The 24,906-nt window shown below is 50.2% G+C and overlaps 1 protein-coding gene across 1 annotated transcript in view; it reads right to left on the minus strand.

The window, feature by feature from the left end:
• The window catches only part of LOC139264226 (cadherin-6-like), a 205,898-nt gene extending 182,249 nt beyond the window's left edge, over nt 1-23,649 (minus strand). The window contains exon 1 of the mRNA XM_070880356.1: nt 23,389-23,649. Within this exon, the coding sequence (XP_070736457.1) occupies nt 23,389-23,649 (261 nt within the window). The remainder of the gene's footprint in view (nt 1-23,388) is intronic.
• Nucleotides 23,650-24,906: the final 1,257 nt, after the last annotated feature.

Consider the following 24,906-nt stretch of genomic DNA (forward strand, 5'->3'; position numbering starts at 1 on the left):
GTGGGACTTGGTGCGAGTTAGGACACGGGGCAGCGAGCACAGGGGGTGATGGGTGAGTGGGACTCGGTGCGAGTTAGGACACGGGGCAGTGAGCACAGGGAGTGATGGGTGAGCGGGACTTGGTGCGAGTTAGGACATGGGGCAGCGAGCACAGGGAGTGATGGGTGAGTGGGACTTGGTGCGAGTTAGGACACAGGGCAGCGAGCACAGGGGGTGATGGGTGAGCGGGACTTGGTGAGAGTTAGGACACGGGGCAGCGAGCACAGGGGGTGATGGGTGAGCGGGACTTGGTGCGAGTTAGGACACGGGGCAGCGAGCACAGGGGGTGATGGGTGAGCGGGACTTGGTGCGAGTTAGGACACGGGGCAGCGAGCACAGGGGGTGATGGGTGAGCGGGACTCGGTGCGAGTTAGGACACGGGGCAGCGAGCACAGGGGGTGATGGGTGAGCGGGACTTGGTGCGAGTTAGGGCACAGGGCAGGCGAGTTTTGGATGACCTGAAGTTTATGTAGGATAGAACGGGGAGGCCGGCCAGGATTACGCTGGAAGAACAGGTCCACGTGACTTTTTTGACATTATAATTTGGATATTATTAAGGGACCTCATAAGTCAGGGCAGTGATGGCAAAAGAAAACACAATTATGGGAACATCATTAAAATGTATGCCCTGGTGAGCATGCTCACAGATTTGTAGAGCTGTTGAGTTGTGAGTGGCTTAGCCAGTCACATGATGTTCACAAGACTCAATATAGCCTCAGCCAGCTGGATTCGAGGGATTCACGATGAGGCAGGTGATTATGAGCCTGGTGGATGAACTGGTGGATACCATCAGCGATGTCTCCGCAAGATCGTACAAATCCCCTGGGAGGACAGACGCACCAACGTTAGCGTCCTCGACCAGGCCAACATCCCCAGCATCGAAGCACTGACCACACTCGACCAGCTCCGCTGGGCAGACCACATTGTTCGCATGCCTGACTCGAGGCTCCCAAAGCAAGCGCTCTACTCGGAACTCCTACACGGCAAATGAGCCAAAGGTGGGCAGAGGAAACGTTACAAGGACATCCTCAAAGCCTCCCTGATAAAATGCAACATCCCCACCGACACCTGGGAGTCCCTGGCCAAAGACCGCCCTAAGTGGAGGAAGAGCATCCGGGAGGGCGCTGAGCACCTCGAGTCTTGTCGCCGAGAGCATGCAGAAACCAAGCGCAGGCAGCGGAAAGAGCGTGCGGCAAACCAGTCCCACCCTCCCTTTCCCTCAACCACTGTCTGTCCTACCTGTGACAGAGACTATGGCTCTCGTATTGGACTGTATAGCCACCTAAGAACTCATTTTAAGAGTGGAAACAAGTCTTCTTCGATTCTGAGGGACTGCCTGTGATGATAATGAGGGATGAACTGGTAATGTGTAGTGTGGTTGTTAAACCTCCTGCAAATCCCCTGGGAGGACAGGCGCACCAACATCAGTGTCCTCGTCCAGGCTAACATCCCCAGCATCGAAGCACTGATCTCACTCGATCAGCTTCGCTGGGCAGGCCACTTAGTTCGCATGCCAGATACGAGACTCCCGAAGTAAATGCTTTATGCGGAGCTCCTTCATGGTAAAGGAGGACAGCGGAAACGTTATAAGGGCACCCTCAAAGCCTCCCTGGTAAAGCGCGACATCACCACTGACACCTGGGAGACCCTGGTCGAAATCCTCCCGAAAGTGCATCCGGGAGGGCGCTGAGCTCTTCGAGTCTCAACGCAAAGAGTGTGAAGAGGCCAAGCGCAGGCAGCGGAAGGAGCGCGCAGAAAACCAGCCCCACCCACCCCTTCCCTCGACGAATGTCTGTCCCACCTGTAACAGGGTCTGTGGCTCTCGTATCGGACAGTTCAGCCACCAAAGAACTCACTTTGGGAGTGGAAGCAAGTCTTCCTCGATTCCGAAGGACTGCCTATGATGATGGCTGCTAATAAATCAACTAGCTCTCAATAGCAATGTGTTGCTATGAATTCTAAAGCAAAGAAGCCATGAAGCAAATACATTACAATCATAAGTTTGTTGAGCGCTTGTATGCCTTAAAAACAAGCATTGAAGCGAATCCGTATCATTCTATTGTCCTCCGTTTATTAAAAAAAACATAATTTGTCCAACAATCAATCAATTGTGATGGTCCAACTCACAGCTCACATTAGCAAAAATATTTGGCATATATTAAAGTCTCTATTAATATTCAGTATCTGAAAAGGTCACAATATTTATCGTCAAATCTCCTGCGCAAGACATTCAGGCAATAGAAAAGAAAGAAAAATTGTTCTATCCAAAACTGGCCTATAACTCGGTTGTAGCAGCCCTGAAGCCTACTAATTACGTAAGGAAAGGAATTGGAATGGTAAAAATGTACCTGGATCTTGATATTACCAGCAATTTGTTTACTTCGGACATTAAGCCTACAGATGTAATGTCATTACAATTCACTTAGAAATGGATACAAACAAAATTAAACCCTTCCAGTTCCAAGCCACAGTTTATCAACACAAAAAATCTAAAGCATAGTTCTACTAAAAGCATTGCTCTGTCTATCTTGTCCTGCAAAAAGCTCCTTTGTCACAGAAGCACATTAGGCCTTGACTGCTGATATGACTAAATATGACAGCAGATAGAGCGAGCCTGACTTGATTTGACAATAAATTTGGTTAGGAGAGGAAAAGTGCAAGAGCGTTATTGCCGTTGGTTTCTGCGAGAGAGGTTTAAGCAGTCGATACTCGAGAACCCTCGCTGGCTCTCTCTGCCGCTGTCTGTGATTCCCCCCGCCTCCCCCCCCACCAGCACCACCCCCGCCAACAGCTTTGCGCAACGCGATTTAACAAAGGCAATAAGCGGGCGAATTTCCTCTGGCGGTGCTCCCCAGTAATTCGGGGGAGGCACTATTGCAGGAGGACGGGAACCGGCATTGCCTCGGATGGAGAAGTTCTTTACAGCCGCCCCAGCTCCGCTGCTGTAGCATTGGCGGAAGCCCGCGAGGGCCCGGGGGGAACCCCGATCTCTGCTGTACAAATCCCCTGGGAGGACAGACGCACCAACGTTAGCGTCCTCGAACAGGTCAACATCCCCAGCATCGAAGCACTGACCGCACTCGACCAGCTCCGCTGGGCAGGGCCACATTGTCCGCATGCCCCCCACACGAGACTCCCAAAGCAAGCGCTCTACTCGGAACTCCTACACGGCAAGCGAGCCCCAGGTGGGCAGAGGAAACGTTACAAGGACACCCTCAAAGCCTCCCTGATAAAGTGCGACATCCCCACCGACACCTGGGAGTCCCTGGCCAAAGACCAGTCCGCCCTAAGTGGAGGAAGAGCATCCGGGAGGGCGCTGAGCACCTCGAGTCTCGTCGCCGAGAGCATGCAGAAACCAAGCGCAGGCAGCGGAAGGAGCGTGCGGCAAACCAGTCCCACCCTCCCTTTCCTCCAACCACTGTCTGTCCCACCTGTGACAGAGACTGTGGTTCTCGTATTGGACTGTTCAGCCACCTAAGGACTCATTTTAAGAGTGGAAGCAAGTCTTCCTCGATTCCGAGGGGCTGCCTATGATGATGATGACCCCTGTCAAAGTTAGGGGGTGGAGTGGGAAATTTGCGCCCAATGTAATAATCTTCTGCCGCCGCCTCATGGCTAAACACTGGGCGAGTTTACACGGAGGGCAATTAAGAGGCGGACGATAATCTGAGGAAAGGTGTTCCTCCTCTCCGCCTCCCCCCCGATAAACTAGCTGACTTTTGTTCTCTTTCAACCAATGCGACGAGAGTCGGGCAGCTCTTACTGCGCGAGAATACCACCCAAGCGATGAGGACAACAACTTAACCCACTGTGTCCATCATTTCGTGCTCCTTCGCGAGTTCTTTCGCAGCTAATGTTGGAAAGTCGTGACAAAAAATCATGAGCAGGACACCGGAAGTGCGACAGGTGAGAGATACACATTAGACATATCGGGGGGGGGGGGGGAAAATTTGGTGCGTTTACGCCTCTCGTTAGTGGCCGCCGGGGCGCAAATGAGTTTGCGACCAGGCGCGGCGCTGTTAACCCCTCCTGCCATATTGGGCGGGGGTCTCGGGGTGGCGCTACGGTGTTGCGCCTCGAGCTCCTGAGCCCGAAGATGGTAACGTCGTCGCCGCGCGTTAGCGACCCGGCCCAGAAATTGAGTGTCGCCCCCGGGAGCAGCGCCGGGCGAAATCACCGACAGCGGCAGGCCGTTACTGGGGGGGCGACAGTTAAAGGCGGGGCAGCCGAGTGAAAAAAAAAAACCCTCGCCTTCTTGTTGCCGCTCCTTCGCGGGGGTCGGGGCTGCGATCGCTCTGCTCGAGAGCTGTGCTGATAGCGCGGCGGCCCGCGCTCCCCCCCGTGGTCCAGCGTCGGCGGCATGGGGCCTCCCCCTTCAAGTGAGGGGCGGGCCCCTGGGACGGGCCAGCGATGCACGTCCCAGTGTGCAGCGCTGCTGGGGCATCGGCCATTACCGCTCCAGGAAGGCAGTGTTAGCGCTTGATTCAGCGGCTCCACTTCCTTCCGGGGGGGGGGGGGGGGTGGTGGTAACCCGAATTTCTGTCGAGGGGTGAGGCTTCAGCGCCTGGCACTAAGTCTGGCGCCTCCCGACTGTTACTGCTCCCAAACTGGGCGATATCGAATTTCTCCCCCATCATTTTTAGCCAACTGCCCCATGTTGTTACCCATTGTGAGTCAGACGATTCCCTGCTTTATAAGAACGGGAACACTATACTATGGAGAACTTTGTTTGTCAGATAAAGTGCAGATGTGCGCCACTTTAAGATTACAAAGACTAACTGCTGTTAAGTAAACACTATGTGAGTTTATACAGTGGTGATTAAGAGGCTGGCTCCAGTGTATTATGTACCTGAAGGGTTCCTTTGCCTTTTATGAACCGTAATAACCGTAATGTGAGTGTGGCACTTGCATATGGTGGCCAGAGAATGTGCCAGATACCTTCAATGCTTAACTCCCCCTGCTCTTCTTCGAAATAGTGCCATGGGATCTTTTACTTCCATCTCAGATAGCAGACGGGGCCTCGGTTTAACGTCTCATCCGACAGTGCAGCACACTCCCTCAGTACTGCCCCTCCAACAGTGCAGCGCTCCCTCAGTACCGCCCCTCCAACAGTACGGCGCTCCCTCAGTACCGCCCCTCCGACAATGCAGCGCTCCCTCAGTACTGCCCCTCCGACAATGCGGCACTCCCTCAGTACTGCCCCTCCGACAGTGCAGCACTCCCTCAGTACTGCCCCTTTGACAGTGCGACACTCCCTCAGTATTGCCCCTCCGACAGTGAAGCGCTCCCTCAGTACTGCCCCTCCAACAGTGCAGCATTCCCTCAGTACTGCCCCTCCGACAGTGAAGCACTCCCTCAGTACTGCCCCTCCGACAGTGAAGCACTCCCTCAGTACTGCCCCTTTGACAGTGCGGCACTCCCTCAGTACTGCCCCTCCGACAGTGCAGCACTCCCTCAGTACTGCCCCTTTGACAGTGCGGCACTCCCTCAGTACTGCCCCTCCGACAGTGAAGCGCTCCCTCAGTACTGCCCCTCTGACAGTGCGGCACTCCCTCAGTACTGCACTGGGAGCATCAGCCTAGATTTTTGTGCTCAAGTCCCTGGAGTGGGACTTGAACCCACAACCCTCTGACTCAGAGGTGAGGGTGCTACCCACTGAGCCACAGTCGTCACACCTGATCCGAAGGTTAGTCCTGGGGACTGGGTTTCGGAGCGTGTGTGGGGGCTGGTTGGGGCTCTGCCCATTTTTATTTCCATCAAAGTTGCGAGACGGGTTGCCGATTCGCGAACACCCATTTGCACACAATCGCGCGGAACCCCGTGCTTGGCGCTGGGAGTTTCTCGCCGGAGCGGTGTGAAAATGGCGGTGTGGTCTCCAGCGCCCCACCGCGATCCTCCGGTCGGGTTTTGTGACGGCGCAGAGCCGCACCGCCGGGAAGAGCTGCGCCGGGCGTACAACGCCCCTGGTCGCGACACCGGCAGGAGTTCGGGCTTTTGCCCGCTCCGTCCGCCCAGAAGTGCGTCGGCAATGACCGCCTGGGAAATCAGAGCAGTCCGGCATTGCCGGCGGTGGAGAGCAAGGTAAAGTTCTCCGCAGCTGAGGGCGAGCGTTTGTTCTTTTAACAGTTTTAGCGATTTGCGTTGTGGTGGCGTGGGCAATGTTTTGGGAATGTTTTTTGTGGGATTTTTTTAAGCTTTACCCCCCCCCACCTCCCTCGCCCCTCGGCCTCTCTCGGAGCGTACATGGCACTTTAGCTCGGGAGTCTCCCATCCTCGCGCCACGAGAGGCGTACAACACCTCCCTTCGCGCTGCGCCCACTGACGCAGGGTCCCAGGTGCCCAAACTTCCTGACCAAAGTGCAAACTATTCCCTGGCCGATACCTTCCCTGCCCCGCCTACGTTTTCGCCCCGAAAACAGAAAAAACGAAAATCCTGTCCGTGGGGTGTTAAAACATTTTTTAACACACTTTGCAAGGAATAGATTCCCTTCTGTAAGAATGGTATTCCTGGGCAAGGCTTACATCGGGGCGGTTTCGGAAACGGGTCATTGGAAACTCTTTGCCGAGATAAAGGGAGCTTTCATAATGCCTGAGTTCTGTGAGAGCAGACACAGCGGTGTCAGCAGTTTTCGTGGAGCAGCGTTAATGCACTGAGATGCCGCTGCTTTGGGCTGGGAAGATTTATTACTGAGGAATGATGGGGTAAGATCACTCACATGCCTTTTTTTTGATGCGTCTCAGCAAGTATTGCAATCACATTTTCCAGCCCATTTATTCAGTATCGACAACCGCATTAGCCACGGCCTCGTAGAGTACGCTTTGGCAGCACGGCTTAAAAGCAAGGAGATTCTGGAGCATTAAAGACACCCTCTTGTCCGAGCCAAACCTACGGACTGGTTAAAGCATTGTTGTAGACAGGACCGACATAAGAAATAGGAGCAGGAGTCGGCCATTTGGCCCCTCGAGCCTGCTCCGCCATTCAATATGACCATGGCTGATCTGATCATGGACTCAGCTCCACTTCCCCACCCACTCCCCATAACCCTTTTGTTGTGTATATAACATAAGTATATACCCTGTACACTCAATGTACAGTTACATAAGACTACTGGATGTATCTTCACACTGTATACACTATGCCTGTACCACCAGAGGGTGCAACTGGTGGAGACCTAGGGGTCACCTGTACACGACAGGTAACCAGGTATAAAAGGGAACTCACCGTGCTGTATCCTCACTCAGGAAATACAATAAATGGACTAAGGTCACCACAGTTCAAGTACAGTACCTTGCCTCGTGAAGTCATTACTAGAGTGCTTACAGACACAATATCTTCACTCCCTTATCGCTCAAAAATCTGTTTAACTCCGCCTTAAATACATTCAATGACCCAGCCTCCACAGCTCTCTGGGGCAGAGAATTCCACAGATTTACGACCCTCTGAGAGAAGAAATTCCTCCTCATCTCCATTTTAAATGGGCGGCCACTTATTCTGAGACTATGCCCCCTAGTTCTAGATTCCCTCACGAGGGGAAACATCCTCTCTGCATCTACCCTGTCAAGTCCCCTCAGAATCTTTATATGTTTTAATAAGATCACCTCTCATTCTTCTAAACTCCAATGAGTACAGGCCCAACCTGCTCAACCTTTCTTCATAAGACGACCCCTCCATCTCAGGAATCAACCTAGTGAACCTTCTCTGAACTGCCTCCAATGCAAGTATATCCCTCCTTAAATAAGGAGACCAAAACTGTACGGGAAAGTGGAGTTGAGGTCGAAGATCAGCCAAAATCCCAGGAATCAACTTTTTTTTGATGCTTCAGGGTTTAAGTAATCACAGATCAAAGAGTGAGAAAGCAGAGCATGGCGTTATCATCACACAAGCAAATGCAGCCTTTAGTTACAGTACACAATGATAAATAAAACATCAGTTCAGCTCAGCTTAACACAGTCCCTCCATTTTTTGTCCCCTTGGATCTGAACCATGAAGGCAGGTTGGCGACTTAGAGGACAGACACTCCACAATGTTCAACACAAGAACATAAGAATTAGGAGCAGGAGTAGGTCACATGACCCCTTGAACCTGCTCCGCCATTCAGTAAGATCACAAAGAAAAAAGAAAGACTTGGATTTATATAGCGCCTTTCATGACCACCGAACGTCTCAAAGCACTTCACAGCCAATGAAGTACTTTTTGGAGTGTAGTCACTGTTGTAATTTGTGCACAGCAAGCTCCCACAAAATGTGATAATGATCAAATAATCTGTTTTTATTTTGTTATGTTGATTGAGGGATAAATATTGGCCCCCAGGAAGAACTTGTCTGCTCTTCTTTGAAATAGTGCCATGGGATCTTTTACGTCGACCTGAGAGAACAGATGGGGTCTCGGTTTGACGTCTCATCCAAAAGACGGCAGTACTGCACTCCACTGGGAGTGTCAGCCTAGATTTTTTTGTGCTCAAGTCCCTGGAGTGGGATTTTGAATCCACAAGCTCCTGACTCAGAGGCAAGTGTGCTGCCCACTGAGCCACGGCTGACAATCTTTGACCTCAACTCCATTTCTCCCCCCAATCCCCATCTCCGTTGATTCCCCTGGAGTCCAAAATCCCAAGTGGCCTTCTTCTGTGCTGCAACCATTCTCATCATAATAGGTGGTCCCTCGAACGAGGATGACTTGCTTCCACATGAGTTCACAGATGTTTCAATGAAGGACCCGATGTTCCAGTCCTGAACTCCAATTGAGGGGGTGGAAGATGCCCTGTGCGTGGATTTTTTTAACGTGTGGTGGCCGTTGCACACCAGCCACCACACGGGCTTGACAGAGCTAGGTCTTGGTCCACTGGCAAGGGTTAACTAGGACGACTGGAGACCAGCTCTGCTCTGCATCATTCTACAGTTCTATGATTCACCAACAAACTAGGGTTTCCTGGCCGAATGGTTTACTCTTGCTGCCTGGCTCTGAATCAAATGTTCCATTTTGACACAGACCCGTTGTACAATCCAGTCTTACTACTGATCAAATACTTTGGATCAGTTTAGCTTTATCAGTATAATTCCTCTTGTGGTTATTTGCCACCTTATCACTCTATTAATTCTCCTTCCTGTGCGTTTAATCTCTACCTTTCTACTCCTTTCAGTATCTTTTTTCGAGTAATTTATTTTTACTCGGCAACTGTGTTTTTTACTCTGTCCTGCTAAGCTCCATAACTCACCCTGGACTTTGTGATGTATTTGTTAATTTATTCAGCATTATTCTTAGGAAACACTTCTGAATGATACTAGATTAATAACCAGTAGAAAAAGACACAAAGACAAACACATCCCTCAAGTAAAGTCTGGAGAGATGGTGCCCATACTCTTGGTGTGTGAGCATAAGAATTAGGAGCAGGAGTCGGCCATTCGGCCCCTCGAGCCTGCACCACCATTCAATATGATCATGGCTGATCATGCAACTTCAGTACCCCATTCCTGCTTTCTCTCTATACCCCTTGATCCCTTTAGCCGTAAGGGCCACATCTAACTCCCTTTTGAATATCTCTAATGAACTGGCCTCAACAACTTTCTGTGGTAGAGAATTCCACAGTTTCACCACTCCATGGGTGAAGAAGTTTCTCCTCATCTCAGTCCTAAATAGCCTACCCCTTATCCTTAGAGTGTGACCCCTGTTTCTGGACTTCCCCAACATCGGGAACATTCTTCCTGCATCTAACCTGTCCAATCCCACCCGATCCCCATATCCCTTGATTCCCCTAGAGTCCAACAATCTGTTGATCTCGGCCTTGAATATACTCAGCGACCTAGCATCCACAGTCCTCTGGGGCAGAGAATTCCAAAGATTCACCACCCTCTGAGTGAAGGAATTCCTTCACGACACAAAGAAGGGTTTTATTTTATGCTAACAAGATCACTTGCAGCAACAATGGCCAATTCTTCTCCCCAACACCTGCATTGTCAGACGTCACACACAAACACACACACACACACACACACGCAACTCCTCGACTTAAACCTCGCTACAGGGAGTCAACGATTGCTTTTCGGGAATTCAATACGAGGCAGGGTTCCCGTCAAAAGTAAAAGCCAGATGTTCAACGTGGGACCCTGGGGAAGCAATGGTAAAGACATGCCGAGCTGTGCAAAGGGAAAGGACAGCGGGGAGAGGGAAAGGAGCGACTGCATGGTCTTCATCCATGAGCTCCCTCCAAACTTCCACAGAACCGAATAAGACAGCAGTTATTGTAAGGCATGGAGTGGGACAGTAACACCAGATTCTCTGTGTGGGAATTGTGACAGAAGTGAAAGCGTTTGATGAGATGTGGCTCAGTGGGCAGCACTCTTGCCTTCCACGTCAGAAGGTTGTGGGTTCAAGTCCCACTCCAGAGAGTTGAGCACCAAAAACCGAAGCTGACCCTCACAGCGCAGCGCTGAGGGAGTGCCGTCTTTCAGATGAGATGTTAAACCGAGGCCCTGTCTGCTCTCTCAGGCGGATCTAAAGAATCCACGGCAGTGTAGCACTCCCTCAGCATCAACCTAGATTTTTGTGAAATGGCAAATGTCATCACCATCATCATCATTGGCAGTCCCTCGGAATCGAGGAAGACTTGCTTCCACTCTTAAAATGAGTCCTTAGGTAGCTGAACAGTCCATTACAAGAGCCGCAATCCCTGTCACAGGTGGGACAGATAGTCGCTGAGGGTAAGGGCAGGTGGGACAGATTTGCTGCACGTTCTTTCCGCTGCCTGCGCTTGATTTCGGCATGCTCTCGGCGATGAGACTCGAGGTGCTCGGCGCCCTCCCGGATGCACTTCCTCCATTTAGGGCCGTCTTTGGCCAGGGACTCCCAGGTGTCAGTGGGTGTATTTCCTTGAGGATGTCCAGATCGACTAAATCTGGTTTGGTTTTGATTGCAAATCTTTTCAACGGAATTCTTATATAACCTGGTTCACACTGTGAGATGCGAAGTGCTGCGATTAACTAAGAACAATGAAAGAAAGACTTGGATTTAAATAGCGCCTTTCACGACCACCGGACGTCTCAAAGCGCTTTACAGAGAATGGAGTACTGTTGGAGTGTAGTCACTGTTGTAATGTGGGAAACACGGCAGCCAATTTGCGCACAGCAAGCTCCCACAAACAGCAATGTGATAATGACCAGATAATCTGTTTTTTTGTTATGTTGATTGAGTGATAAATATTGGCACCGGGACACCGGGGATTATCCCCCGACTCTTCTTCAAGTGGTCGCGAAAGGCGCTATATAAATCTAATTCTTTCATTTTGTTTGCTGAGCTCAGGAATCAAATTGTTCCCCCATCCGCTTATTTACACAGGGCGGCATTATCTGGCTCTACCCCCTAGCTCAGCCCATTCACCGCTGAAACAGTCCGGACTCGAACCACTCCTACATTCTGCTTGCTCACCTCCCCTCCGTCATAAACCTCCAACTTCACCAAAACTCTGCCAGGTGTATCCAAACCCCGCTTGTCCGCCACCCTCTCATGGTCTCTACCTCACCCAGTTAATCGTGCGCCTGACCGTTTTGGGTAACGAATCCATGAAAACCAACAGCAACTTGTATTTATATAGCATCCTTAATGTAGCGAAACGTCTCAAGGCCCTTAACAGGAGCATTATGAGATTAAAACATTAGACACTGAGCCGCACAAGGAGAAATTAGGGCAGGGGACCCAAAGCTGGGTCAAAGAGGTAGGTTTTAACGAGCGTCTTGAAGGAGGAAAGAGAGGTAGAGAGGCGGAGAGGTTTAGGGAGGGAGTTCCAGAGTTTGGGGCCCAGGCAGCTGAAGGCATGGCCACCAATGGTTGAGCGATTATAATCAGGGCTGGAGGAGATTACAGAGATAGGGAGGGGGGCATTGGAACAGTGCCCTCGTTTAGCAGTTTACTTTCCGCTTAAAAAAAACAAATTGGCGTTAGCCACAACTCTTCACCCGTATACAAAATTAGATTTTTTTTTCAATGTCAAAGAAATAGGGCCGTAAGATGTTTCATAATTGTGAGGCACCAAATGCTAGCCTCTTTCTAAACTTTCCAAAGACTTGGGTAGATTTTTCAACTTGCTACGTGGGCGTATAACATCATCATCATTGTCATGTATGTAACCAGCATACTACTGTAACCCTTATACAATTGTAACCCTCAGGTAACTACTACATACTGTACATATTTACTAGAAATGCACACCTTGACCACAGGGGGTGTACTTGTGGGAGACACTCCTTACCTGGAGATTCAGGTATATAAGGGGAGGTCCCTCGCAGGGCCAGCACTCCTTGGTCCAGGCAATAAAGGTGAAGGTCACAGAGTGAGTGTGTCTGCAGTACGTGCCTCGTGAGATTAAGTTTAAGAGTTCAGGATTCAACAATCATCATCATAGGCAGTCCCTCGGAATTGAGGAAGACTTGCTTCCACTCTTAAAATGAGTCCTTAGGTGGCTGAACAGTCCAATACAAGAACCACAGTCCCTGTCACAGGTGGGACAGATAGTCATTGAGGGTAATGAACAAATGGTGCAGTGAAGGAAGCAGTGTGAGCGATTGAGTAGTTGGTCCTCTCAGTTTGCACCTCTTTGCTGTGCCACAGTTGATTCTCAGTGTATTGTGCATAAGAACAGAAGAAATAGGAGCAGGAGTTGGCCATACTGCCCTTCGAGCCTGCTCTGCCATTCAATAAGATCGTGGCTGATCTGATCTTGGGCTCAGCTCCACTTCCTTGCCCACTCCCCATAACCCTTTATTCCCTTATCGCTCAAAAATCTGTCTATCTCCGCCTTAAATATATTCAATGACCCAGCCTCCACAGCTCTCTGGGGCACAGAATTCCACAGATTTACAACCCTCTGAGAGAAGAAATTTCTCCTCATCTCTGTTTTAAATGGGCGACCCCTTATTCTGAAACTATGTCCCCTAGTTCTAAATTCCCCCACGAGGGGAAACATCCTCTCTGCATCTACCTTGTCAAGCCCCATTAGCATCTTATATGTTGCAATAAGATCACATCTCATTCTTCTGAACTCCAGTGTGTATAGTCCCAAGGTATTCAACCTTTCCTCATAAGTCAACCCCCTTCATCGCAGTAATCAACCTAGTGAACCTTCTGTGAACTGCCTCCAATGCAAGTATATCCTTCCTTAAATACAGAGAACAAAACTGTACGCAGTACTCCAGGTGTGGTCTCACCAATATCCTGTACATTTGTAACAGGATTTCTCTGCTTTTATACTCTATCCCCCTTGCAATAAAGGCCGATTACTTGCTGTACCTTCATACTAACTTTTTGTGTTTCATGTGTAAGGATGCCCAGGTCCCTCAGTACTGCAGCATTTTGTAATTTTTCTCCATTTAAATAATAAATTGCTTTTTTATTATTTCTGCCAAAGTGGATAACCTCACACTTTCCCATATGATACTCCATCTGCCAAATGTTTGCCCACTCACTTAGCCTGTCTATATCCCTTTGGAGATTTTTTGTGTCCTCTTCACAACTGGCTTTCCCACCCATCTTCGTATCATCAGCAACCTTGGCCACATTATACTTGGTCCCTTCATCCAAGTCATTAATATAAATTGTAAATAGTTGAAGCCCCAGCACTGATCCCTGCGGAAGCCCACTAGTTGCCGATTGCCAACTGGAAAATGACCCATTTATCCCGACTCTCTGTTTTCTGATAGTTAGCCAATCCTCTATGCATGCCAATATATTACCCCCAATCCTGTGAACTTTTATCTTGTGCAGTAACCTTTCATGTGGCACCTTATCGAATGCCTTCTGGAAATCCAAATACCCTACATCAGCATCTTGTTTGCTGATTGATAAAAAGAAAGGCTTGCATTCATACGGCGCCTTTCACAACCTCAGGATGTCCCAAAGCGCTTTACAGCCAATGCAGTACTTTTGGAGTGTAGTCACTGTTGTAATGTGGGAAACGCGGCAGCCAATTTGCGCACAGCAAGCTCCCACAAACAGCAATGTGACTGGTCAGGTGGGCAGAAAAGTGGCAAATGGATTTCAATCCAGAGATGTGTGTGCTAATGGATTTGGGCAGGGCTAACAAGGCAAGGGAATACACAATAATTGGTCGGACACTGAGAAGTGTACAGGAACAAAGGGACCTGGGAGTGCAGGTCCACAGATCCCTGAAGGTAGCAGGCCGGCAGATAAGGTGGTTAAGAAAGCATACGGAATGCTTGCGTTTATTAGCCAAGGCATAGGGTACAAGAGCAGGGAGGTTATGCTTGAACTGTATAAAACACTGGCTAGGCCACAGCTGGAGTACTGCGTGCAGTTCTGGTCACCACATTACAGGAAAGATGTGATTGCACTAGAGAGGGTACAGAGGAGATTTATGAGGGTGTTGCCTGGACTGGAGAATTTTAGCTATGAGGAAAGATTGGATAGGCTGGTGTTGTTTTCTTTGGAACAGATCAGGCTGAGGGGAGACCTTATTGAGGTATATAAAATTATAATGGGCCTCGATAGAGCTGACAGGAAGGACCTGTTTCCCTTAGCAGAGAGGTCAACAACCTATTTCCCTGAGCAGAGGGGTCAATAACCAGGAGTCATAGATTTAAAGTAATTAGTGGCAGGTTTGGAGGGGAGTTGAGGGGAACTTTTTTCACCCAGAGGGTGGTGGGGGTCTGGAACTCACTGCCTGAAAGGGTGGTAGAGGCAGAAACCCTCATCACATTTAAAATGGACTTGGATATACACTTGAAGTGCCGTAACTCACAGGGCTACGGACCAAGAGCTGGAAAGTGGGATTAGGGGCTGGATAGCTCATTGTCGGTTGACACAGACACGATGGGTTGAATGGCCTCCTTCTGTGCCGTAAGTTTATTTGATTCGAACTCCCCTGTTCTTCTTTGAAATAGTGCCTTGGGACCTTTTACATCCACGCGAGAGGGAAGACAGAGCCTCGCTTTAATGTATATCCGAAAGGTGGCACCTCCAACAGTGCAGCACTCCCTCAATACTGCACTGGGAGTGCAACCTAGATTTTTGTGCTCTCGTCTCTGGAGTGGGACTTGGAACCACAACCAGGGGCTCAGGGGCTAATGTGCTGCCCACTGAGCCATGGCTGGTGCTTTGGATCTTTGAGATCCGATCTCATTGCAGTTACTATCAATTCCAGTGTTAAAATCAATGGTGTCACGTTTCACTGCAAAAAAGATAAGGCATTTGAAAATAGTGGGCTCCCAATATCAGGACAAGCATGATTACAAAGTAATGCAATTTCACAGAACTCCGTGCTGTCACTGCAAACTGCCTTGCCTGTAATAGTGAAATATGGATGTTCTAATCCCTGGCATTGATTTCAACATTGTCTTTAATAGCATCTGCATTTTATAGAGAAACGCAGAAATTGCCATCAACCGATAGCCTGAGTTACCTTTGATTCACAGCTAAACGTGTAACAACCCTAATAATTCCACCCACTTTGACATGAAAGCATTTCCCAGCTCGGAGCCCATACACCTCTGACGAAATGCAAAAGCCTTTTTTGCACGGCTGCCAGGGGACTATTAAACTATCCAATATTCCGATAGAATTGGTAAATTATTTAGCTGCTATTCATTTCTCTGATCATTAACCGAGTGGCATAAATACTGTATCGAGAGGGTAACTGCACAATATCATCATCATAGGCAGTCCCTCAAAATCGAGGAAGACTTGCTTCCACTCTGAAAGTGAGTTCTCAGGTGACTGTACAGTCCAATACGGGAATTACAGTCTCTGTCACAGGTGGGACAGACAGTGGTTGAGGGAAAGGGTGGGTGGGGAGTCTGGTTTGCCGCACGCTCCTTCCGCTGCCTGCGCTTGTTTTCTGCATGCTCTCAGCGACATAATCTTCCGAATAAGACCTTCAAACGTTACTTGGGACTCAGTCCTTCTTGAATGCTTATCCTACCATCACTCTAAGTGTCACCTGTGGCTCAGTGGGCAGCTCTCTTGCCTCTGAGTCAGAAGGTTGTGGGTTCAAATCCCACTCCAGGGGACTTAAGCACAAAAATCTAGGCTGACAATCCCTGTGCAGTGCTGAGGGAGCAGTGCACTGTTGGAGGTGCTGTCTTTCGGATGAGACATTAAACCAGGCAGGGGTGAAAGGTCTAATGGCACTATTTTGACAAAGTGCAGGGGAGTTAGAAATCATGGAAAGTTATGGCACAGAAGGAGGCCATTCGGCCCATCGTGTCCACGCCAGCCGACAAAGAGCTACTCAGCCTAATCCCACTTTCCAGCTCTTGGTCCGTAGCCCTGTAGGTTACGGCACTTCAAGTGCACATCCAAGTACTTTTTAAATGCGATGAGGGTTTCTGCCTCTACCACCCTTTCAGGCAGTGAGTTCCAGACCCCCACCACCCTCTGGGTGAAAAAAACTCTCCTCAACTCCCCTCTACACCTTCTACCAATTACTTTAAATCTATGCCCCCTGGTTATTGACCCCTCTGCTCAGGGAAATAGGTCCTTCCTATCCACTCTTTCTCAGCCCCTCATAATTTTATACACCTCAATTAGGTCTCCCCTCACCAAAAGAAAACAACCCCAGCCTATCCAATCTTTCCTCATAGCTAAAATTCTCCAGTCCTGGCAACACCCTCGTCAATCTCCTCTGCACCCTCTCTAGTGCAAGCACATCTTTCCTGTGAATGCTGGGAGACAAATTTCCTAGTTTGGAACATGGTTGACCGTAAGAAACTTGACACTTTTTTATGAAATATAAAAAAAAGATTCTGCATAGACTATTATTTTTTTCTATCACACAGCGATAGTACTTTTCCTCTCTCCCTGGACTTTCCTTACCCTTTGATCCCTGCTCCAGTAACATTATAAATGGGAATAAGGGATTTGGGCATGGGAATCCCTATTCAGGATGTTACATCATCATCAGAGGCATTCCCTCGTATCGAGGATGACTTGCTTCCAAGCCAAAAAGGGATGAGTTCACAGATGTTTCAATGAAGGACCTAATATTCCAGGTCCTGAACTACATGTTGAAGGGTGGAAGATGCCTGTGCGTGGATTTTTTTAACGTGGGGTGACCGTTGCACACCAGCCACCACACGGGCTTGACAGAGCGAGGTCTTGGTCCAGTGGCAAGGGTTAACCAGGACGACTGGAGACCAGGTCTGCTGCACGGACCTAGTGCGCGCACATATCGCACAGTGTGGGCTGGGCCCGTGCTGCCCCTGGGCCCTCGCCTCTTCTGGGCCCCGAACTCGCGTTTCTTCTGGGCCCCGATCACGTCGCTCCGCAATCTCTCGCCGCTCCTGCGCCCCATCCTCGCCTCTCCTGCTGTACCTGCCCACGCTCCAATCGGCGACCTGGGTTATGGTGACGTCAAATCCAGTCGCCCTCTCCTGCACCGGCTCGCGCTGTACCTTGCACTGCTCCCCAGCAGGGATTTTTACTTGTACTCAGCATGTTACAGAAGGGGGAGATCTGTATGAATGCTCTGCTCCTAGACTGCCTCTAGCCACCAGAGCAGCGTGGACAAGACCAAGGGAAGGCACAGCACGGGCCAATAGCACGGCTGCGAGGTGGTGAGGCTCACATTGCGTCCTGTGAATCCCATGTAGAGAGAGGTCCTGTGGGAGGGAGGAAGGGAGGACGACAGTAGGAGTATGTTTGAGTGTGTGTGTGTGTATTGGCACATGAGGCAGAGCTGGTCTCCAGTTGTCCTGGTTAACCCTTGCCACTGGACCAAGACCTCGCTCTGTCAAGCCCGTGTGGTGGCTGGTGTGCAACGGCCACCCCACGTTAAAAAAACTCACACACAGGCATCTTCCACTGTTTAAAATGAGCTCATCAGTCACCTGAGAACTCATTTTTACTGTGGAAGCAAGTTATCCTCGACCCCGAGGGACTGCCTATGATGATGATGATGAGCCACCAGATCGAAGAGGCAGTTGAATTACACAGAAATCTCTCAATAACAGCAATGGATTAGTGCGACAATTGGTGAGCCAACCCTTCTCGTTCTTGATAGCAGCTTGTCTCTACGTTATAACTCTTATACTGGAACAGTCACCAGAAAGTTCCATTTCGGCGATATTGGATTGGCTGCCTGTTGTACACCTGGCCCAATTTAAGAACGTAAGAATTAGGAGCAGGAGTCGGCCATGTGGCCCCTCGAGCCTGCTCCGCCATTCAATGAGATCATGGCTGATCTTCGACCTCAACTCCACTTTCCCGCCCGATCTCCATATCCCTTGATTCTCCCAGAGTCCAAAAGTCTATCGACCCCAGCCTTGAATATGGAGCATAAGAACATAAGAAATAGGAACAGGAGTTGGCCACCTGGCCCCTCGAGCCTGCTCCGTCATTCAATAAGATCATGGTTGATCTGATCATAGACTCAGCTCCACTTCCCTGCCCGCTCCCCATAACCCTTTACTCCCTTATCATTCAACAATATACTCAATATTGCGGATGACACTAAGTTAGGTGACAGTGTGAGCTGCGAGGAGGATGCTATGAGGCTGCAGAGCGACTTGGATAGGTTAGGTGAGTGGGCAAATGCATGGCAGATGAAGTATAATGTGGATAAATGTGAGGTTGTCCACTTTGGTGGTAAAAACAGAGAGACAGACTATTATCAGAATGGTGACAGATTAGGAAAAGGGGAGGTGCAACGAGACCTGGGTGTCATGGTACATCAGTCATTGAAGGTTGGCATGCAGGTACAGCAGGCGGTTAAGAAAGCAAATGGCATGTTGGCCTTCATAGCGAGGGGATTTGAATACAGGGGCAGGGAGGTGTTGCTACAGTTGTACAGGGCATTGGTGAGGCCACACCTGGAGTATTGTGTACAGTTTTGGTCTCCTAACCTGAGGAAGGACATTCTTGCTATTGAGGGAGTGCAGCGAAGGTTCACCAGACTGATTCCCGGGATAGCGGGACTGACATATCAAGAAAGACTGAATCAACTGGGCTTGTAAACACTGGAGTTCAGAAGAATGAGAGGGGACCTTATAGAAACCTTTAAAATTCTGATGGGTTTAGACAGGTTAGATGCAGGAAGAATGTTCACAATGTTGGGGAAGTCCAGAACAAGGGGTCACGGTCTAAGGATAAGGGGTAAGCCATTTAGGACCGAGATGAGGAGAAACTTCTTCACCCAGAGAGTGGTGAACCTGTGGAATTCTCTACCACAGAAAGTTGTTGAGGCCAATTCACTAAATATATTCAAAAAGGAGTTAGATGTAGTCCTTACTACTAAGGGGATCAAGGGGTATGGCAAGAAAGCAGGAATGGGGTACTGAAGTTGCATGTTCAGCCATGAACTCATTGAATGGCAGTGCAGGCTAGAAGGGCCGAATGGCCTACTCCTGCATCTATTTTCTATGTTTCTATGTTTCTAACTCAGCATCCACAACCCTCTGGGGCAGAGAACTCCAAAGATTCACAACCCTCTGAGTGAAGAAATTCCTCCTCATCTCAGTCCTAAATGGCCGACCCCTTATCCTGAGACTGTGACCCCTGGTTCTAGACACTCCAGCCCGGGGGGAAACATCCTCTCAGCATCTACCCTGTCAATCCCCCTCAGAATCTTACATCTTTCAATAAGATCACCTCTCATTCTCCTAAACTCCAGAGAGTATAGGCCCAATCTGCTCAATCTCTCCTCATAGGGCAGCCCTCTCATCCCAGGGTGAACGGGCCTTTTCCTTTTCAGTGCGGTCAATAGACTGGACGTGCGGGTTGGGTGTATAACGTTCGGTCGTTTTTTTACTCCACTGTCCACGATGAAAGTTGCACCCCAGCAAAACCTTGTTTTTTTCCCGTATTTCGCTGCAAACTCATTCCCTTTGCTGGAGAAAGTGTCTGCATACACGTCAGTGGGAGGTGAAGGAATCAGTGACTGAATAGCCCAAACTAGTTTTTCTATTATTTCGTGAATTCCAGGATCTCTTGGTTTGTTTGAACCAGTGTTTTGGGGTGGGGGTGGGGGGGGGGGACGATAGCCTTTTGGCGATGCCACCCGTTTTTATTTCTGTGCATATTTGCATTGGAGTTTGCGAGTGAGGGCCTGCAGATTTTGCTGACCGGGTAATGTCACGGAGATGATGGCGAAACAGCTGGATTGCAGAAGCAGTCGGCAAGCTGACAAATTGACTCTGTAAATTTGATTAGATTAATAGATTCGCAGTTTAATGCAAGGTTTGTGCTTGCAAATTGCCACAGAGGCTGGAGATTAGCAAAGCAAGTGAGTGCTGATTAAACTGCTTTCTGTTGATGGCGAAACGGGTTAAAGGGGTTTGAAGGTGACCTCTATTATCTTGACTGTGTGCTACCTCTCGCCACGTTATTTATTATCAAGTGGCTTTGGAGCTGGATTTCCCGGACCTTCTGCGCTCCGTTTCTCGCCCCCGGAGCGGCGGCAATGGCGGGGGTGAGGTGTTCTGGGCGGGCAGCCTCCAGCGCCCGGCGGCGATCCTCGGGTCGGGTTTGGCGGCGGCGCGGAGCAGCACCGCCCGGAAGAGCTGCGCCCCGGTGTGTGCAACGCCCCCCCCTGGGCCGCGACACCGGCAGCCCGGGAAATCAGGGCGGTCCCACCATCCCGACAGCGGAGAGGCGAGCAATGGACTCCTGAGGTCAGTGCGATTGCTTTTTCTTGTAAACTTTTTTGCGATTTGTCTTGTGGTGGCGTGGGCGATGTTTATGGGAATGTTTTTGTGGCGTTTTGTTTAGGTTCTTTCCTCCCCTCCCCCCAACCCAGGCCTCTCTGGGAGCGCTCCCGGCCTGGCCCTTTGGCCTTTAGCTCGGGAGTTTCCCATCCTAACACCCCACGAGGGGTGTACAACGCCTCCCTTAGCGCTGCGCCCCACACTCAGGGCCTAGTTGCCCAAACTTACCCACTAAGGCACAAACTGTTCCCGGGCGCTAACCTTCCCGCCCCGCCGCCATTACTGCCCCAAAAACATCAAAGCCGAAAACCCAGCCCGTTAACATGTCACAAATCTAAAATGTTATATTTGATCCAGACCAACTCTGCATCAACCTGGGTCGGCATTCTAACATCTCCAGACTATACACATTCCATTCATTTTGCTAAAAATGCTGCAGTTAACTTTACTGCCTTACATGATTAAAGCCGAGAAACAACTGTTGCCGACATTAGCGAATAAACACTTGATGGATTTGTACAACAATTATTCCATTGCGATTTTAAGGGGTGGAATATTATCTCTAGACTTGACTATTCCAACTCGCTCCTGGCTGGACTCCCTCAAAATACCCGACGTAAACGAGAGGTGATCCAAAACTCGGCTGCCCCGTGACGTAACTCGCACCAAGTCCCGCTCACCCATCACCCCCTGTGCTCGCTGGCCCCGTGTCCTAACTCGCACTGAGTCCCGCTCACCCATCACCCCCTGTGCTCACTGGCCCCGTGTCCTAACTCGCACCGAGTCCCGCTCACCCATCACCCGCTGTGTTCGCTGACCTACATCGGCTCCCGGTTAAGCAACGCCTCGATTTCAAAATTCTCATCCTTGTTTTCAAATCCTTCCATGGCCCTCGCCCCCTCCCTATCTCTGCAATCTCCTCCAGCCCCACAACCCCCCCCGAGATATCTGCGCTCCTCTAATTCTGCCCTCTTGAGCATCCCTGATTATAATCGCTCCACCATTGGTGGCCGTGCCTTCTGTTGCCTGGTACCTAAGCTCTGGAACTCCCTCCCTAAACAACAACTTGCATCTACATAGCACCTTTAGTGTAGTAAAACGTCCCAAGGCACTTCACAGGAGTGTTATAAGAAAAAAAACGATAAAATTGACACAGCCAAATATAAGATGTTCGGGCAGATGACCAAAAGCTTGGCCACAGAGGTAGGTTTTAAGGAGTGTCTTAAAGGAGGAAAGAGAGGTAGAGAGGCGGAGAGGTTTAGGGAGGGAGTTCCAGAGCTTGGGCCCCAGGCAACAGAAGGCACAACCACCAATGGTGGATCGATTATAATCAGAGATGCTCAAGAGAGCAGAATTTGATGACCTCAAGCTTACATAGTGTAGAATGTGGGAGGCCAGCCAGGAGTATGTTGGAGTAGTCAAGTCTCGAGGTATCTCTCCTCCTTTAAGACGCTCCTTAGAACCTCCCTCTTTGACCAAAGCTTTGGTCACCTGCCCTAATTTCCCCTTAAGTGTTTCGGTGTCAAACTTGCTGTCTTATAACACGCGTGAGTCTTTGTAATTCTCTACCCCAGAGAGTTGTGGAGGTTGGGTCACGAATATAATTTAAGGTGGAGATAGAAAGATTGTTGAGCGATAAGGGAGTGAAGGGTTATGGGGAGCGGGGCAGGGAAGTGGAGCTGAGCCCATGATCGGATCAGCCGTCATCTTATTGAATGGCGGAGCAGGCTTCAGGCGCTAGGTGGCCTACTCCTGCTCCTATTTCTTATGTTCTTATGTCCCAAAGGCGCTATAGAAATGCAAGTCATTGATGCCGTTGTTGTAGTCGCGGTAAAGGAGTTGATATGCACATTAAGATAAGTCACGTCACATGTATCGCGCTGAGCGTCCCATCCGTAAACAGCGGCAACCGGCTCGTTCTAACGGCGAGTGAGAAGAACATAAGAAATAGGAGCAGGAGTCGGCCATACGGCCCCTCGAGCCTGCTCCACCATTTAATACGATCATAGCTGATCCGATCATAGACTCAGGTCCACTTCCCCGCCCGCTCCGCATAACCCTTTACTCCCTTATCACTCAAACATCTGTCGATCTCCATCTTAAATGTATTCAATGTCCCGGCTTCCACAGCTCCTTGAGGCAGTGAGTTCCACAGATTTACAACCCTCTGAGAGAAGAAATTCCTCCTCATCTCTGTTTTAAATGGGCGGCCCCTTATTCTAAGATCATGCCCCCTAGTTCCAGTCTCCCCCCATCAGTGGAAACATCCTCTCTGCATCCACCTTGTCGAGCCCCCCTCAAAATCTTATACGTTTTGATAAGATCACCTCTCATTCTTCTGAATTCCAATGAGTAGAGGCCCAACCTACTCAACCTTTCCTCATAAGTCAACCCCCTCATCCCCGGAATCAACCGAGTGAACCTTCTCTGAACTGCCTCCAAAGCAAGTATATCCTTTCGTAAATATGGAAACCAAAACTGCACGCAGTACTCCAGGTGTGGCCTCACCAATACTCTGTATAACTGTAGCAAGACTTCCCTGCTTTTATACTCCATCCCCTTTGCAATAAAGGCCAAGATACCATGGGCCTTCCTGATCACTTGCTGTACCTGCATGCTATCCTTTTGTGTTTCGGGCACAAGTACCCCCAGGTCCCGCTGTACTGCGGCACTTTGTAATTAGGGGGATCCCTCCCCGTGCCTTACCTTGCCCACATACTGCGGTTCCGAGCCCGTGTACTCCTCCAGCAGGAAGAACTGGTTCCACATCCAGCCGCGCTTGGAGCGGTGCAGGACGGAAGCCTGGCTGCCCACCGACGGCTCGATCGGCCCGCCGTTCTGCCCCCTCGCGGGGGTCCCGGTCCTGGTCCCGGTCGGTGGCGTCGGCGTCGGCAACGGGGTGGGCCGGCTGTGCTCCGGCAGGCAGACCCAGAGCAGCATCAGGACCCGGCAGCTCGCCCTCGCCATCCCTCGCCGCTGCGCTGATGGCTCCCCCCCACTCCCGCAGAGAGTCGCACTGGGTCCCTGTTGGCAGCGCGCTCCGGTTGTCTGTCGGCCGGCCGTGTGCTGTGCCCTGACTAACCTTTTTGTTGCATTGGTAAACTAAAGGGTTCTTCAATCAATCCCCGGGCTCGTTCACTCCTCAGTCGCTGCCGGGTTTCTAAAGAGAGGGAGAGAGAAAACAAAACAGTATGAGGCTTCGAAATGTGATTGCCTTTTCGAAAAATGCACAAACCATAAAATGCAGCATGTGCGAACATCGCTGAGTTTGCATTGCTAATTTGATTTCATTCTTAACAACCCACAAGTACTGTACTTCCTGTGGCGACTGGAGAAATCTCTTAAATCATAAGAACTTAAGAAATAGGAGCAGGAGTAGGCCATACGGCCCCTCGAGCCGGCTCCGCCATTTAATAACATCATGGCTGATCCGATCATGGGCTCAGCTCCACTTCCCCGTCCGCTCCCCATAACCCCTTAATCCCTGGACAACGTTGATCATTTCCCATACCTCGGGAGCATCGAATCAACAAGAGCAGACATTGACGACGAGATTCAACACCGCCTCCAGTGCGCCAGTGCAGCCTTCGGCCGCCTGAGTGTTTGATGACCAGGCCCTCAAATCTGGCACCAAGCTCATGGTCTACAGGGCTGTAGTGATACACGCCCTCCTGTATGGTTCAGAGACATGGACAGTAGACACCTCAAGTCGCTGGAGAAATACCACCAACGATGTCTCCGCAAGATCCTACAAATCCCCTGGGAGGACAGACGCACCAACATTAGCGTCCTCGACCAACATCCCCAGCATTGAAGCACTGATCACACTTGATCAGCTCCGCTGGGCAGGCCACATTGTCCTCATGTCAGACACGAGACTCCCAAAGCAAGCGCTCTACTCGGAACTCCTTCAAGGAAAACGAGCCAAAGGTGGGCAGAGGAAACGTTACAAGGACACCCTCAAAGCCTCCTTGATAAAAGTACAACAACCCCACTGACACCTGGGAGTCCCTGGCCAAAGACCGCCCTAAGTGGAGGAAGTGCATCCGGGAGGGCGCTGAGCACCTCGAGTCTCGTCGCCGAGAGCATGCAGAAACCAAGCGCAGGCAGCGGAAGGAGCGTGCGGCAAACCAGACTCCCCACCCACCCATTCCCTCAATGACTGTCTGTCCCACCTGTGACAGAGACTGTAATTCCCGTATTGGACTGTTCAGCCCCCTAAGG

The sequence above is a fragment of the Pristiophorus japonicus genome, chromosome 5, assembly GCF_044704955.1.
Source record: "Pristiophorus japonicus isolate sPriJap1 chromosome 5, sPriJap1.hap1, whole genome shotgun sequence".
NCBI lineage: Eukaryota > Metazoa > Chordata > Chondrichthyes > Pristiophoridae > Pristiophorus > Pristiophorus japonicus.